Source organism: Anser cygnoides, chromosome 1, assembly GCF_040182565.1.
Source record: "Anser cygnoides isolate HZ-2024a breed goose chromosome 1, Taihu_goose_T2T_genome, whole genome shotgun sequence".
Lineage (NCBI taxonomy): Eukaryota > Metazoa > Chordata > Aves > Anseriformes > Anatidae > Anser > Anser cygnoides.
Window position 1 is genome coordinate 40,096,155 of NC_089873.1, and position 18,767 is coordinate 40,114,921.

At 38.2% G+C, this 18,767-nt stretch overlaps 1 protein-coding gene across 3 annotated transcripts in view; it reads left to right on the forward strand.

The window, feature by feature from the left end:
* TRHDE (thyrotropin releasing hormone degrading enzyme) overlaps nt 1-18,767 on the forward strand; it is a 211,060-nt gene that overhangs the window by 37,277 nt on the left and 155,016 nt on the right. For all 3 annotated transcript variants that reach the window (XM_066993097.1, XM_066993102.1, XM_013197875.3), the window contains exon 3: nt 3,035-3,161. In XM_066993097.1, coding sequence (XP_066849198.1) covers nt 3,035-3,161 — 127 coding nt within the window. The remainder of the gene's footprint in view (nt 1-3,034; nt 3,162-18,767) is intronic.

Sequence of the window (18,767 nt, forward strand, 5' to 3'; positions counted from 1 at the left end):
CAGTAAACAAGTGAAAAAAAAAAAGTATGCTAAACACAGATCTTGTGTCTTAATCTTCATTCTGGTTTATCTGCTGAAGCTCCTTGTTAGAGCAGTATCTGAACACTTTACAGTCTTTATTGCTTAACGCTGAGCATGTTTGTATAAGCTAAGGAAATAACACATTCCCTATTTTATGGACTTAGAGGTAAAACAGTGATGGCCAAGATGAGCCTATACCTATTAAGGAACATTGGCATATAGAAATTAGGGGCTTTGATGTCAAGCTTATATGTACCTGCCCTCAGACTGAGATCTGGACCAAGCTCCTCATATTGTGAATGAGGGAGACACCTTTGAAAGCATCACCTGAAACAGCCAGCCGGGTGATCAGAGCCACAGGTAGCCCCATGCAGCAGCCCTCTGCTCACCCAGAGGGAATTTTCTTTGAGTGAGTCCAAGGTTTCTTCATACGTTTTATGTTCAGTGGATGTTGGGTGGAAGGCAGAAACAGACCCAGCTCCCAGGAGGCTGTCTTCTGGTGTGAGTGCCACCACCACCTAGTTACCATTTACTCCTTTATTTCCCTTCACAACCTTTCTGGACAGAATTTTGATTTCTTTTCTTAACAGTGGGAATCATTAGATATGACAGGTGAAGACTAAACCTGTATACAACCACTTTTGTTCAGAAAAGCCTATAAAGAAGTATTTATATTATTTTATTGGGACATGTAATTTTGAATTCCTTAAGAAAGTGGGAGAAGCTAAAGTTCAGTCTTCCATAGCTTGGGGCACATGAATAACTATCATGTGAAGTAGCCAAAGAAGATTTGTTGTAGAAGAGAGTGTCAGCATCAGCTGCATTTTGTGTAGAGCCATCCTGTCATCTGAAAGTGGCTGGCATGCTTTGGGAATGCCTCTTGCCTCAAAGCTTAAAAGACCTGGGCAACAGCACAGATAATTTCTGAGCTGTGTTCCAGCTTAGGAGTGTTAAGCAATACAGCCTTGTTGGTCTGGAGCTGTTCTAAGCAGGCAGAGATGCACTTCATGGGAAAAAAAATAGAACTATATTCAACATTAGGCAGGTATCAAATGAAAATTTGTATCATTGCAGTTTTTGAGCTTTGATACCTGGGTGCCATCTTAAACACCTTTAAATGCCTTTTCTGCATTTGCCAAAAGGCACATGTTGAGCCTTGATTTTTCTTTTACGTACTTTTTTTATTTTCTTCTCTTCTGTTGTCCTAATCCTTATAATGGACACATTTGGCCACTGTCAAATTGAATGATTTTTTGCATACCTGGTTGGCTGACTCTTCTTTTTCTAATATGCTGATACAGTCAACTGTGCCAGTAAAGCAATTATGCAAAATTGTGTATAAAGGTTTAATGATACACGACAGTGTTCATCACAAATTTAATTGTGATTCTTACCATCATTTCATAAACTAAAGGTTTCAAGAAGTTTGAATTAGGAAGTTTGTAGTTAATCCCTATTTTATTAAAAAATTATGCGTAGTTTAGCTGATAGGGAATGTTTAATATACATGCCACTGTTAACTTTGGAAGGAAGCAATAAATGGATATAGTGACTTTGAGGTGTTTAGATAATGTTTTATATGCTTTCAGGTGGTGATTATGAGAAGTCTGCTTTATTACATGTCTCATTAGGTTACACTGTGTTATCCATTTTGCCTTACAATCATAACTGTGTATGGCTGATTGTGTACTGGATCTGTAATATGACACAAAGGTATAAATATAAAGATGGACACAGTTAGTAGCAAAGCAGAGCAACGTGTCTGAATGACCATAAAAACAGATAGTGGTTTAAAACAGAATTGACAGGTGCAGTGCATTGATATTTGATATCTGGTTTCCACTTAGGTAACTGAACTGGTTCAGGAAATGAGCAGTAAAGCAATATTTGGTAATGCTCTCACTGAAGCTGAAAATCCCATAATTTTTTTTTTTTTTTTGGTTCAGAACATGGCATGTAGAAACCTTTCCAAACTGAAATTTCCACTTCATGTTTGCATTGATATTTTCTGTTTTCTGCCCTGGTGCTTTCCGTGGAACCCTGAGTGGGATTAAATCCTACCACAGGAAGCATTAGGTCATTATGAACGGCAGGGAGAGACCTTCTGCCACAGCCACCAGTGACAAAGCACACGCTTCATCCATCACTGGCTGCGGCCATTAGGCTGCATGTGAAGAGGGAGTATGGAAAGTGGCCCCCCTTTCTATGCCTTTCTTGGTTAACAGTTGTCATAAGCTGTATGTCATCTCTATATAGGACAGGGAATAACAAATAACCTTGTGGTGCCTTGCGCTACGTTTTTCATCTGAACAGGAGCTGGTCAGCTTGATGCTCCATGCAGGCAGATGTGTGCGCAATTCTATACCGAACACAGCAGCCCATGACTTGTATAAACAGCTTTAACTTACTGCTTGCTGAAAACAGGCCTGAAGCAGTCATGGAGGTTTGGGGAATGTTAATTGTTTGTGTATGAGAATGAGCTTATAAATGGTTGTTTTGCAGCGTTTTGTAGCTTGTTGAGGGTAACTGTGTCACTGCCAGAGAAAAGAAAGGAGAACGATCGTTTTTTTTCTTCACAGTCTACTAATACTTTCAGGGTTCGATGTAATGTGCCTTTAACAAACCGTGAACTTCCTCCTACTGAGCCACTGCATCTTGCCTACATTCAGTGTAGGCAGAGAACCATTATACTAATCCACCCTACCATCATATCTCTAGCAAACACATGTAAGCGTTTTCTTTGAATATTTATTTTGATGCAAACAGTATTAATTCTTTTATTCGGCAACACAAACAAGCAGGAGATTGTGACTTCTCAACTTTTTAACCTTAATTGTCTAAGTTCCATTTTTCAGCCACAGCATGTTTTGACAAGCTGATGACAGCTACATCTCGCTGTAGGTGAATAACCCTGCCACCTCACAACGACCTTAGAGTAGTTCACCTCTGCAGGTAGCAGAACTTTAATATGTAGACACTGAAATGATCAGTCTATCGCTTTGTTTTTTAACAGGTACGATTGTATGCAAGGCCTGATGCAATCCGAAGAGGATCAGGGGACTATGCTCTAAATATTACAAGAAGACTAATTGAATTTTATGAAGATTATTTTAAAGTGCCCTATTCCCTGCCAAAATTAGGTAAGATTTCCCCTAGAACATGAAGTTCAGTTGGAGCTTGGGACACTGTCAGCTTTTTTAAAGGAGATTTAAGACTGGAATTTACTAGGTTTCAAGGTAAGGAATGTCTGGGTTAATTTGGAAGGATCAATAAGTAAGGAGTTTTTCTCTTTTCCCTGGAGAGGAAGGGAAGCCAATTTGTTCCCTCTCCTGTCTTGCACTAAAAGGAGCAGAAAGCATACAGCACTTGGGTATGTTAGGCAGTGGAACACTAGGAAGAGAATGTGGCAACTGTAACTACTGTTTAGTTTCTTCTTCATCCTTTCTTTTTTTTTTTTAAATATATATATATTTTGTCCTCCCTTTCGTTAGAAAGTCACTGGGAGACATTTGGTCTGTAATATTTATAACTTGAGGCCTTAGCCTTAGGTGGGGAACAGAATTGGAAATATTTGTAGAAATGGGAGCCTCTAACAGCATAAGGCAGTATTTGTTATGCTAGTTCATGTTGTTTATTAATGATGGCTAACATATGCTTAATTGTATTGTTGCTTACTGAAAGAACTGCTGTGAACTTGTTTTGCTGCCCAAGTGACTTAAATGTTGAAGCTGTCAATTTCTATTATTTTTGAAATAGTTTCCTCTCCTCCTCCCTTTCACCACAGTCATTTGTTCTCCTATATGCTTGAATATTTTACACCATATTATTACACCCTCCCTCCTTAGGGGCATGTTTGATCAAGATCCAGAAAAGTCTATTGCTCAGCAGCGGGAAGAAAGCTTGTATTTGATCAGAAGTGTTACAGTTGGAACCACAGGTGATCCTCCCAGGAACTCAGGGTCTATTTCATTAAAACCCTTGCCTGCTGAGTAGCATTATTAGTCTTACAACTAACGGTGTAGGAGATAGATAAAGTAATTGATGTTGCTAGATGAGGGTGTCGCATGAATTTTTTATTAGAATGTTGTGGTATTTGTTTCTTGTTCTCTTTAAATGATGGGTTACAGGCCGTGTTCGCTTGGAGGTATATGCAGATGGGTTTATTAAACATGGCACGTGCATCAGATTTCCTGTGTATCTTTCATACCTGGCTTCAGGTATGGAAGTTACTCACACTGGAAGTTACAGACTTACTGGTGCCAAAAATTTAAAAGGCAAAAATAATCAAAAACTTTCCTCTGAATAAAAAGAACAGTGGGACTCCGATCGTTACTTCAGGTATTTTACTGTGGATGCCAGGTAACAGCAGGCACTAGTGGCTGTATCTGTTTCAGAATATCTTTCACAATTACAACATATGGCCTTTCAACTCAACATACTTTATGGGTTATTATTATGCTGTGGCATATCTTTTTAAAACATCTCATTGGAAGTGAGTATGTTCTAGTTTGGATGTCCTTGCACCAGATTAGGAGGAATAGTCACAAGTAAAGATGTATTTTTTCATCAAGTGTTTATAGCAAAATTGTGTTAATATGAAGCACTGGTTGAAAACTTGAGTTATCCTGTAGTGATACTACAGGAAATATTTGGAAAGATTGTTACACGATAATAAATTTATTAAATGTAAATATAATAAGTAAAATTTCAACGCTCTCTGTGATGTATTTTTGAAAAATTTCTTTGAATATGACATAGGTACCTTTGTTTCCGGTTCAACAGAACACTAAGATCACCAAGTTTAAGCATATGCTAGTGCCTTTAACCTGAAGGAGTGCTGATTTATTTTATTTTTTTACTGGGAAATGGAAGGTTAGGGCCAATAGTCTGGGAGGTGAGGGAGTGCGCATGGTGAAAATGTGTTGATACAGAAAACATGCCTGTGCTTTCTGAAGCAAAAAACCTTGGGAGTGTCAGCTGGTTCACTTCTATCTTCATTGCAAAGCATTGTGTACTTCATTAAGGCTTTTGTGTACAGGGTTGTCCATTTGAACTCTGTGTATAGTGGGCATAGTTGAGGACAGTTAGGCTTCAGAGGTGTTGCTATATCAAAAGGACCTGTGTTCATTTGTTCACGTATCACTGAGATCCCTTTCCACAGACCCTTGGTATTGTTCATCATCTGACACTGTAGTAAGTCAGCTAGGGTGCTGTACAGGAACCACTTGGTCCTGACAGTTTTGTCTACTTGACTGTCTTTTGGCCAGGCTTTTTTGCTTTACTTATTTGCAGTCAGATGTTTGTAGTTGCTGTCGCCTGTTGTGGGCTTCTCTGACTTCTTAGCAGCCTTTATTATGATTGGGAACTGTGGAGAATGGGGGGGAACCATTTTTCCACCTAGTGACTAACATTTTTTGGACTTAAATGGCCTGTGCTGACTTCTGAATATACTGGAACAGTAGATTTGTTTGCCAATTGATGTGAATTATGGTAATGAATGTGAATTGGGGATTTTTCTCATTTGAATAACCAATTTCCACAGTTAAAAGTTCTACTTAGCTTGTAGATATGTGCTCTTTTTTTCCACATCATACTCTGAACTGGAAGGTGCTTGTGTAGGGTTTTAAACTAATAATTCTCATATGAATTTCATTTCTGAAAAATAAGTCAGTTCTTTAAAAAACAGATTTCTCCAAGACTATAATATCATTATAAACACTACTTAAAATGAGAGGTGGATAAGGCATTGGGCTTTGCTTAATTCTGAAAAGATATGCGGTAGGGTTTTTAATTGTGTTTCTATGGCTGGTGAATATAAAATACATTTCTGTATTTGTGTTACATATTTAATTTTAATCCGGTTTGCAATACACAAAGCATTTTCTTAATGTGTAGAGCTTTTTCTTACAAGGATCTTTGAGATTGGAATAGTTTCCCTGTGGGGAATGATTAGGTAAGCAAGAGCTTTTCACACTTGGACAGTTGTGACTCTTTAAGCTGTGAATGATATGGGGTGGAGGGGCTGACTGTTTCTTCCAGCCAAGAATAAAGGGCCATACAATGAGGCTGGCAGGAGACAAGTGCAGAGAACACTAAAAACTGCAGTTACTGTGGCAGGTGGTAGATTTGTGAAACTCATCAGAAGAGATTGTAGATGCAATCCAGAGGTCCAAATGGAGGCATAGACAAGTATTTGGAAAGGAGCTCCATTGGAGAACATCCCCTGGTCTGAAAACAGAAGCTGGGAAATACTCAAGAGAGTGCTATACATACTTCCCTGGTCTTTCTCTTTTTTTAGCATCTGCTTATGGCTGCTGCTGGAAAGGAGAATACTGATCTGGCTAGTCCTTTTGACTGAATAGGCAGAGCTATCCCTATGTTCATAGTCTTCCAGAAAGAGTAAAGCGTTTCTACTAAAAGGCTACAGAATTTCTTTTACAGAATATTTCATATACTGGAACTAAGAAACTTTATACAGGTCCAGTTATGAAGGACTGACAAAATGTTGCATGTACTGCATAAACAAGTTACCCAGGTGAAGATTTTTGGATTTCTGAGATATTTTTTTTTCCCTGTAATGGGACTGTAGGATTGCAATGTTAGTGGGATGCATTTGCTGCTTCTCTGAAAACTCATTTTAAAACTCACTTTCTTTTATTCTGAGTACTGTATTTAGACACCCATGTAATTAGCATAGCAATTATGCGTTAGACGTGTAAAGAAACATAGGACTCTCAAGGGTTAGAGGCATGGTGCCTAACTCAAAGACGTGCTAGGAATCATTCAACTGTAGTCATCCAACGTTCAGCTAGGATGTCTAAATTAGCTAGCTTGTTGCCCTAGATGTGTTCCTTACATCATCAGCAGAGGGGAGATCTTCCTGAGGATGGTTCAAATCTTATGTGGGCAGACTCTCCCACTGAAGCTGCCTAAGTAACAGGAAGAAAGTTTTATTACCCCTGAGCTCAACTTAAGTGTGGGTAGTAACATTAAATTTTCACAATGTGCAGACCTGGGAAAGAGAAGTATCTAAGGCAATTTAGTGATGGAGAGCTGTGAATAAGGTTTGTAGGGTTGGGGACAACCTTAGGCTTTGCAGAAAGCTTTTTATTTTCCCCTTTGAAAGTGTTGTGAAATGTGGAAAGATGAACGACTGATGAATCCACTATTATGTATATGTTACAGAAAGGCTGGGTGAAAGTGAATCCCCTTGCTGTTTTGTCTTCAGGCCTGTAGAGATGAACCAATATTTAATATATGAATATTATAATGTGTGTGAACATTATAGTGTTAAAATATATCTTAAAAAATAATATATTTTTCTGGACCTTAGAAAGTCTCTTTATAGAATTGCTGCACAGCAACTTTGGGGTTGCGTCTGACACATTTTATTTTTTTCAGGTGTGTTCAAGGTATTAATTACTTTACGCAAAAATGATAAGTTCTTGTTTTCATTATGCAGCATGAAACACTTTAAAGTTCTCAATGCAATCCCAGAAAGTGATTTTCCGAGGGATTCAGTGAACGGGCTGCACAATGGAAGACAAGATTGGACCATTAACAGTTGCTCTTTGAATATTTTTGAAGAACAGGGTTCAGTTTTTAAAGTGTCATACAAGAGTTTAAACCGTTTCCTGCAATATAAAAAAAATGCTTAACCATATAAAGAAAAGGTTCAAAGGGGAACTGTTCTGATTTTTAAAGGAAACTCATGTACATGTGCTCTGTTCCCTGGTTCCCTAACCAACCAAGATAACTCGTTTTTGTTTCTCCATCTATAACATGAAAACACTATGTAGTACTTTTCTGGTCTTGTCTTAAGAGCGTTTGAAAATGATTGTCAGCAGTTTGTTTGGTTGCCTCTTGATTAAGAGGTTGCCAACCAAAGAATTGAAGAAATGCTGATCTGATCTGACCTCCAGCATCCTAAGGGCTTGTAGAGTTCCATAGCATTCTTATGACATCATGGTTATAGTTTTGATCTGAGTGATACACAATCTTTTTGAAAGATGTCCAGTCTCTTCCACTGAGAGAGAATCCATCACACCTCTGTAGGAGGGAGGGAAAGGAACGTTTGGTGGTTTTACTCAGCTGGGCAGCTGAGCTCCACCACAACCACTCTCTCACTCCCCCTCCCCAAAGGAAAAGGGGGAGAAAATATGATGAAAATGGCTCAAGGGTTGAGATAAGGACAGGGAGATCATGCAACAATCATTGCAGGCAAAACAGACTCAACATAGGGAGACTAATATAATTTATTACATATTACTAGCAAGCTTGAGCAGTGAGAAACTAAAAAAAAAACAACACTAAAAACACCTTCTCCCTATCCACCTTCTTTTACCTCCTCCCCCTGAGCAGAGCAGGGGAACGGGGAATGGGGGCTGCAGTCAGTCCCTAACACTTCTTCGTCTCTGCTGCTCCTTCTTGGGCACTCTCTGCCCCTGCTCCCCGTGGGGTCCCTCCCATGGGATGCCATCCTTCCCGAACTGAGCCTGCGGGGGCTGCCCACAGGCAGCAGCTCTTCAAGAACTGCTCCCACACGGCTCCGTACCACGGGGTCCATTCCACAGGAGCAAACTGTTCCAGCATGGGTCCTCCACGGGCAGCAGCTCCCCCCAGACCCCCTGCTCCTGTGTGGGCTCCTCTCCATGGGATGTCTACATTTAGGAAGCAGAACTGAAACCTACTATGTTCGTTGATCAGCTGTATGAAACACATCTGGTGGCTCTGCACACATTTTGGTTGGTACAGTGCATTTGTACGTAGAATAAACGGTCACTTTTACCCTGACCTTTGCAGCTTCTGTTTTGAGGCTGTGGTTTTCTTTTTTCTTTTTTTTTTTTAAATATTTCTAGACTCTGAGCACTTCAAAACAGCAACTGGTCAGGGCTGTAGAGGAAAAAAATCGTGCTCCAGCCTTAGCAAAATGTACTGAAACAGTGCTTTGAAATATGAAAAGATGCTGTGAGTTACCAAGCTGAAGCTAACACTGTGTGGGAGATCAGTCCATCGTATAATGATAAGAAAGAAAAGGAAAAAAATCTTCACATATGACTTTGTCTTAATGTATTGCACTAAAATATGTTAAATGGTAAGCCAATTTATTCTAGTAATTAGTACAATAAGGACCATAATGGGCATAGTAACTGGTTTGGAATTTATTAAGGAGAAGCTGAGCTCTCTCTGGTGATTTGGCATGATGCAAGCTTGAGTCTGATATTGTTTGTGAGAGTCAAGACAAGTTATGTATGGAAATAAAGCAGCTTTATATAGAATAAGATGAATAGACCCTGGTGGAAATAATCCTCTTTGGAGTGAAAATGTTTTCTTTTTATGTAGGTATTGCCTTCCCCTCTTAATTAGAACATGAATAGAAGCCAAACCTCTCAAACAAGGAAAATTCTCAGATTAGCAGCATTACTGCCAGTAATGCTGTTCAGTTACCCCATAGTAAAAAGAAGGTGACCAAATCTTACAGTAACCCCATTGGCTACTCAACTAAATCAGCTTGTGACATCAGTTGGCTTTTAAATGATTAATTAAAAATAATAAGAGAGGGTGATGCTGTTATGAGATTGCAACAGAATGTTGCATTGTCGGAGATTTCATGGAAATGCCAGGGCTTTTTTCGAGGCATGAGAATGCCTCATGCTCCATCCTTCATGGGCATTTAAAGAGTATTTTTCGTAAGTTTCTAATAAATAAGTCATTTGAGCAGTTGGCACCAATGTAGAAGTAGCCATCAAAAACCAGCGTCTACTCCAATTTCTTTACCGTATGAGAAATGTAGATGCCTTCAGAAAAGAAGATGCATTTTATCAATAGTTAGGAGAAATGAATCGTCCCTGCAGACGTACCAGTGAAGGTATCTCTGCTAACCATGGAGAACGGAAACTAATCTGGCTAGTTTAAATTTGATGTCTGACTTTTAGGTGGCTGAAAGATGGGATGAATCTCTGTGTAGAAGTTATGAAGTGTAATAAGGTCTTTAACAGACACAGAAGCTCTATGGAAATGATGGGAATCGCCAGGAAAATGTGTGAACTTCCGCTTGGTAAGAGAGTGTTAAATGTCTAAAAACCCATGAATCCAAAATACGCTTCAGATAGCCATGGCTAAAGCAGTTTTCATCATAGCTCTTTTCACTCTGCTGCAGCAGAGCTGTCATTTGTGATTGTCTTCTCCAGGGCTGCTAGTGATTGTCTGTTTGTTAGCTTAACCATACTGTTCTTGACCAGAAATAATGTTTACTTATGAATATCACATTTTGAAGGGTAGTAGTGATTTATGCTATAAAATAGTATTATTGGAATAGGAACCCTCTTGGCCATGTCCGACTTTTGAACACAGTTTTTTTTTGTATTTGTTGTTTCTTCTCTTTTCTTTTTTTTTTTTTCTTCTGAAGATTGTTAACAATCTGTTAGATCTGAGAATTGAGAGAGTTCATCAGACTTTCACCAGCAACTTTGTCTTAAATTAGCATACGTAGGAAAGCGGCTTAGGCCTCTGCCCACAGTGAGGCACTGGGAACCTTAGTTTTTACAATGGGATAGGGGCTGTATGTCATTAGGATATTGGGAGGGCTACTTTCTGGGCAGGGCATGGCACTGTGAGATCAGAGCTGTGTGGAGAAAAAACAACTATAGAAGGGTTTGGAAGAAATAGAAAATGACATCACAGGAGAATGTGATAGATTTAGATGGCATTTGTGAAGGTTAACATATGTGAATCCTTGGTCAGTATGTAGGAAGATTGGGTTGCAGTAGGAAGTGCTAAACTAGGATTTTCCTTTTAAAAATCATAGCTAGAATATTTAGTTTGGATAGAAGTAGGTAGTGTGGTTGGTCTAAATCAGTTAACTAGAACGCTGAGGAGAATGTAGGAAAATATAGTGGCTTTTTTTTCTCAGAAATAGGCAGGTTTGAGAGGTAGAAACCTGACAGTCTCTACATGTGGAACATGGTACAGAAGTGTTATACAATCTGTTCAAGTATATTGTCTGTTGATGGAAAAGGGAAATGACTGTTGTTGCCCTAATCATATAGTTCACCTCTGCAATCTTCCACAGTGAACGGTATTTAAACAGCACCTTCAAGATAGCTGTGTACCCATAACACAATAATAGTATAACACGACTAACAGAGTAACAACAACATGTTTCTAGTGACACTATTTGAGTAAATATGAAAGTTTCATTAGGTCTTACTTCACTTTTTGTATTTTTGAATGTATCTGGTTCATATTTATAATCATGTGACAACTTTTAAATAAAGATAATTTCAAGTTCGTTTCAGGAAACTTCCAGTTTACATACAAATGAGCAGTTACAAATACAGGGAAAAAGCAAGGATACTAGACTGAATTCTGACAGGCTGGGGTTTTCCTGCACTGTATGTGAAGCAGAGGCTTTTCCTGCATCAGGAATGAAGCTCAATAATACCAAGGCATTGTGCTGAGGGGAAAAAAATGTGAAAAAAAATATGGCAGGTTAGGGTGCTGCTTCATCCTGGTCCACATCCAACACCAACATAGCTCAGTCAGACATTTTTAATATCTGCAGTCTGAGTGCAAGACTTTTTTTTTTTTTTCCCAAGGCTTTTTGTTGTGAATTGATTGAAATGGGTAGTTGTGCCTACTGAAGCAGCAATGCATTTCAGTGGTATTGTCTTTCCATTCAACATTGTGGCAAAGGTTATTGGGCCTCTTGCATTTCATTTGAAACGTAAAGAAGACCAAGTTTCAAGCCGGACTCAGAAACAAGTTCAAATGAGTCTAAAATGAGTTATAAATGGTTGCAATGGACTTTTTCTTCCAGTCTTGTCTAAACACGTGTTCTGTATTTGCTTTAGCTCTGCCTAGTGTTATGCTTGCTGAACCCTGTAGATTGCTGCACTGGCTCCACAAGCCTGGAAGAGTTAATGTTATGACAAAGCCTCTACAGAACCCTAGTTTCACAATTTTATTTAGCTTGAAACTCAGAGAGCAACACCCATTTAGCCTATTTTCTTGGTGAAAGCAGGCTAAAGAGTCTTAAATGACTTTACTCTTGGCTTTTCCTCTCACTCCCAGCACTTAGAACTTGTTATGGTTTGCCTAGCTCCCTGCCTTCCTTCTCCTAGGTTCATCTGACGTTTGAAGAGTAGTTAGCTGTGTGTTTTAGAGTGCTTTGCTGTAGTTTTAGAGGAGCTCTGTAAGTTCTACTGCATATTCAGTGTGTCTGAGTGGCTGGAATGACAACTTCCATGGAGAAAGACTGAAAGATAAGACCAAAAAGAGATTTTAGCAATAATTGTACTCTATTCCTTTCTCAGAGATAACAACTGGTTTTGCAGCAATTTTGAAAACACTGCCGTCATATTCATGCTGATTAGGGCTTGTAAGAATCTGTAATTTTAATTATTATTATATTTTAATCAACATAATAAGTGAAAGTAGTAAACAAGTGGTTCTGTGGTGGTGTGGGGTTTCTTTTTTCTGTTTGTTTGTTTGTGTATGTGTGCCACACTGGAGAAGCATTTCTGGTAGCTCTCCAGGTTTTCAGTGTTAGAAGGATTGTGCTTCTTTGGGATAGTTCACTATGCTGTCCAGATGTGCTCCCATGACAAAATTTGTTTTCCTTTAGATGCTGGTTTGAACGCACCAAATATATTACTTTGAGAAACAGAAGTTTCACTAGGTAGAACTAATGAGAAAACACTTTGTTCACTGACTCACTTAAACTGACTTGTTTGCTTTTGTTTATTTTCTTATTTTAGCTTGAAATTTGCATTTATATTTAACAATTTTTACCTCATTTGTGCTTAGTGTAACAGCAAGGTCAGGAAAATTCCTTGATTGTTCTTGGTAGAACAGTTATTCTTCTTCACTGAGGATCCTTTGTGCTGAAAAGAGAATAGATGAGGAAAGTATGCCAAAAAAATCTATACAATTAATATTTTCATTTCCTAATAAATCTGAAACAAGAGTTATGCATTACTGGTACAGTGAGTTACAAAATGTAGCCACTTACTGATACTGTCCTGAATATTAGAAATAGTTAAAAGTCTGTATGCAGATGTATAAAATGAGCTTTCACATCTTTCTTCTGTGCCATAAAAAACCCTCATAGATACAGACGTAAAGCAGATATTTTCATATATCATCAAAGAGTATGAGAAGTTTCTTTCAGGAGATTATGACAGTGTCTTGGAAAAGATTATAACACATTAAAGTGGGACTTAAATAGGCCAGAGACTGCTGTCTGTACAAAAGATGTGAAGAATTGTATAACTACAGAGCTGAATAAACCTATTGCTGCTGCCTAGTTTCTGTTGGCTTAGTTGTAAACCTTCCACCTGTACTAGGTAGTTTCTGTAAGCTACTGAAATTCAAAGGGATGTATGTGCTCACCTTTTATTGCTTTTGCTAAGGATATTGTAACTGAAAAGATATCCTAACACAATCAATTATGCTACGTTTGCAGTACCTTGCCTGAAGCAACTTCATTTTTGCATTAAGAAGCCAATGATTTTCAGCGTAAAGATGAAAATATTAAGATGGCTGAACAACTTTCATTAAAACAAGTGAATTGTCACTGTAGATACTTTTATTTTATGCATACTGGCAAACATGTTAAAATGGTATATATACATTAAAAGAATCGCTTAAAAATGCTGCAGAAATCTCTGGCAGATACGTTAAACTTGCTTTCCCTGTTCTTCCCTGCTGTATATAAATTTTTCCTTTCTTTGCATCTAACTTATTTAAATGCCATCTGCTTGTGTATTTAAAACATAACATTTCCAGATTCAGGATCAGTTCTGTAAAGGCTGCGTTTTCCTTCCCTCTCTCTCCGATTCTTATCAGCAACACTTTCTAGCAAAGCTGTCCTCATGAAGATATATATTTGTCATAGTGATAGCACACTTCAGAAAGTGTATTAAGCTAAACCAACTCCCACTGTTCAACTCAAAAATATGTTCCTTGTCATATGCTACTCCTCACCGAAATTAAACTCGGAAAATGTTTTAGACTGGAGAGATCTAGTCACTTTTTCTCATGACTTGTTCAACTTTGGCATGGCTGTGCGTAGTTGTCCTATTCTACAGTAATGGATGGTTGGATCCCAGAGCAGGTGGGAGGCAGAGGTAAGGGGAAAGTTACACAAAGACACATGAAGGAGAAAAACTTAAAAATGTATTCTAGAAACCCCTATCATAAATGTCTGCAGCTACTACTGCTGTCTCTTTGGTGGTATAGATATAGTTTCAGAAACCATCTCAGAATAGCGCCTGAGTCTGTGGCTTTGTCACTGTTCCCTCAGTGCAGGAGTGATAGGCAACTTGTTAGCTGGAGCTGATCATGGCAGGAGAGCTCCTATGTGTATTTTATTCAGCAGGTGGTTTGGTCTGTCACCACCAACATTATGATATTAGCTACAGACAGGTTTCCTTGGAGAGTCATGATGTAAAAGCACAGGTACATTGACAGAACATTAATTGCATGTGGCCAGATTTACGACGTGACTCCAAAAACAGTAACAGAAGTCAGTGGTTGAGTTTCTCATATGAAATTATGTGAGATATTTCCATAGCTGTCATAGTACCTAAGCATGTTATAATCACTGCTGTCTGTTTACACATAATGCATCTCAGAAATGGAGGAGTACAGCGGCTCAGTTGTACTGTTTAGAGACGCAACAGAAAGCCAGAGTGCTGAGAGGTGAAGGCAGTCAGATGTCTTGATCAGACCTGTATAAAGTGCTCACTTGTTGAGTAAGATTTGAGTATGTATTGAAAGAAAAGAAACAGAAGGCAGTTGGAATTTGCATCCTTTCATAATTAAGTATTGATTATTTAGTTTCATGTGAAGGAAATAAATGTGACTCCAGTAGTTCCTACTTTAAAATTAGTCTGAGTGTTTTTCTTCATAGGGTGCTAATTCTCAGGTGTGGAAATACATAAAGCTTCATGAGATTGCCAGAACTGTAACTTAGACACATAGAAAAAGACATTGTATGGCTTTTCACTGTTAATTTAGGATGTTTTCCTAGGCATTTCTTCTCCATATTCTTGAAAGGGTTTAAGTTTTGGTTCTGTCTTAAGGTAATTGCAGATAACTGAGTTTAGTGAAGAAGCATGGCTGTTACTCAGTAACAACCAGATACACTAGAAATGCAGTTTTATGCTGCATGGTATCTCTCCAGGTATTGCTGTAGAAACTAGGAACAGTTTCCAGGTGATTAAAAGGTTCCAAATCGTACCAGCTACTATTGATAACAGAATGATATAATGTAGCTCTTAATAAAACCTTCCAAAGATGAAAATGTTGTCAGATGACACAGAAGGATATGCAGGAATTGCTATAAATCATTCAGAGTAACAACGAACAGACAGCTTTCTCTAATGCTTATGTTGCATTTGGGGACAGCTGGATGAAAAGTCCAATCCCAGAAGAATTCACTGTATTTTATCTTCACCAGTCTATTTCTTAAAAAGGAAAAAAGAAGGGAAAAAAAGATAAAGGAAAAGAAAAAAGAAATCTCTTTGTAATTAAAATACCTCACCTATGTGGCAACTTTTGTGAATTCACTATTTGTGACTAGGGAATATATAATGGCCAAATCCAAGTACCTAACTGAAGGGTTATTTAAGTTGCATTCATTAAGTGGAGAAATAAAACAGCGCAAGTGAATATAATGCAATTTTAAAAAATAAGAGCAAGTCTTCCTACAAGTAGTTCTAGCACCTCAAAACTGTACATTCATTTTTTTGAGGTCTACTTTAACATTAAACTGTCTTTCCAACTATGCTTATGTACATGTAGATGGACATATGCAAACATATATACTCATTATCTTGTATTTGTATGTACATGTGACTAATCCTGCTAATTAAGGTTATATAAATACTGATTTCTAGATAAAAGTCTAATCAGCAGGTGCCACCGACATTTCGGGAGGCTCTCCCAGCTCGTAGTTCCCAATACTTTGCTGTCATGTAATCAAAATAAAAAGTGAGGGGGCAAAGTCTGGTCACACACCCGAAATGTGGGTGCACCACATAACAGGGAGCCTGGGAGCAGGGACTCTGACTTCCAATCATGAGATGAGATTGGTTTGGTGCCTAATTAAAGAACTGGGGCAATATTGAGTGTGCTGTCTTTCAGGCCATTATCTGAGGATCCTGGCAGGAAGGTGGGTCCTGTTGCTGTGGGCTGCAGTCTTCTCTTACTTTGCAAGTCTCATGACTTTTTTTCTAGCTGCCCCCTCCACTTACAGATCCTCATTTCAGTACTTTCTCATCAGACTCAAGAAAGATGAGGAAAGCATTCCGTATCTTACATTCCATTTCATAAAACATCAACCTCACTGGTATAAAGTTATCTTGTTCCCTTGTATTTTGGGAGGTTATTTTTGACTAACTCTTTCCAGTTTTTGCAGAGATCTGTTTTTCAGGCTGGTCCCACAGTTTTAACTGTACTGCTGAACAGCAGCAAACTTTAATGTGAATATGGGGACTGGTGGCTGGGCTCTGGGTGAAATCAGAACTTCTTAAGATGGCTTTGCTGACAGTGTTCGTGAAACTATAACCCAGGAAGATTACAGTCACAGATGGTGCAGCACTAAGAATAAGTTAAGTGTAATTTCAAAGTAACTCGTAAGATTCATACGTAAAGAATATGTGTGTTTATCAGTGTTACAAAAATCATTGGACCTCATTATCAGAATCTCCCTGGTTGCTACCTGTTAACAGAGTGAAGGTGGCAGAATCAACTCACCTAGAGAGAAAGAACTGTCTGATACTGTACCACCAGCAGCCTGTTTCCATTGTTCAAGTAGTCTATAAGTAAAAGTTGACAGATGCAGAAGCTGTAAAATTATTTCACTTCAATAATCATGTTTAGGAAGAGGGCTCCCACAGGGAGATAATAGCACTGGAGATAATATAAATGTCTCTCTCCATATCAAAACTTTTGACTTGACAACCAAGCTATTCTATATTTTGGAAGGTAATTCCATGTAGAGGCGGTCTTGTGACAGCATATTCTTTGATCTGTAAGACTTTCACTGAAACTCATTTTAACACTTCTAGCTAGGAATTTGCCTTTGCTGCACATCCAGGGTCAAGGCATTTTGACCTGAGGATTATGAACAAGTCCAGGCAGTGCAGTGTTGCTCTTTCTTTGTGTGAAGATGGAAAATTCCTGATAAAGTCTGTATTGGTTCATGAGATTAAAATACAGAACTACTCGTGTACATATATTTAAAAGCTTTTTAGGTGTCTTTTATCCATCTATCATCACTTATATGGAATAGTGATTTTTTTTTTGTCTTCAGGTTGCTAAAACCTCATCTCTGATACAGACTTTTATAGAACAGGATTTAGATAAACACCCACAATATATTGAAAATGTGGTCTCTTCAGGAAAGTCTATTGTCTGTCCTAGTACTCTTGTGTTCTTCCTTAAATTAAGCATGCTGTGCCACAGAAGGGCAGTGAGTTTGATTTGTTGGTGGTGTTTCTTCAAGTTTCTAATTGGCCAGTAGCTTTTGTATCTCCTGCAGTAATGGAGATGTTGCATTGTGCATTCGTTTAAGATGCATTTCCTTCTTGTCTTCTGACTGTTCCTAAACATGCGAGTTCCCCAAGAAAGGAAGGGCAACCCCTTCATCCTCTCACAAATCAGTTATAATGGATGCATTCTCAGATGAAGAATATGCCATGTTTCTTTCAGTTTGATTTGGTTGTATTTTTGGTATAATCTATTTTACAAAGTTATACCACTAAATATTCTTTCATTCTTTTTTTATTATTATTATTATTATTTTTATTTTCCCTTCCTTTTTTTTTCCCTTCTTTCTCTCTCACTCCTTCTCTACCACCCCTGCACCCCTCCCCCCCTCCCCCCCCCAACTCCAGCAGGGGCAGTGAAAATTAAATGGCAGGTACACAAATTGGGTTTTATGATGAACAAATATTAGACCCTTGTCTTACATTTTTCTTTATACTGATCACAGAATTTTAATTAAAAATACAATATTTTGATTTTTTCCCCTGCTTTCCTGGGGAGGGCTGACTGTATAGATTGGTTGCTGAATGACATAATTATAGAGCTAATTGCCTCTTTCTTCCTTCTCTCATCTTTTTGGGAGTGCCATTTCAGGATGGTGACCGGCTCTGAGGACAAGTGTTTTTCTCATTTGTATGTGATACTTTTCTATGGTGTGCTATGGTTTTCAAACTCTTAATAGGCAGCTGAAGCTGGATCCTGTACCTGATTGTTTAAAACTATTATTTGAGATTTACTTGAGATTTACAATTTATATATACTCAAAATGTAATAAAATTCTTGATTGATTTTAGCAGCATATTTTTATTCTTTATAAAGAATTTTTCTTTTGTAGTTAAAATAGAGAGGAAAAGGGATTTTTTTTTTAATCTTCCTTTATTTATTTCACCTTGAGTCCCAACTTTTGACATTGGGGATTATGGATTTACTTGGATCTGACCTTGACTGTTTAGTTTGCGAGGCAGACTGAGCGGTTGACTTAGTGGATAATTCTAGCTTCTCTATGTTACCGTGTTAAGTTCTGCATCCCTGCCAACAAGACCATGAAGACGATATAGTTGAAAAACTAAACAGCATATAAATAACCTTTTGTTTACCTTTTCTGCTCTCAGTGTTATTTTTCGTGTCCACTGGAGCTGTTCTAAGGTTGAACCCAGCTGTTTGTCTTTAAACCTGAATGCGCAGCTCTTTTC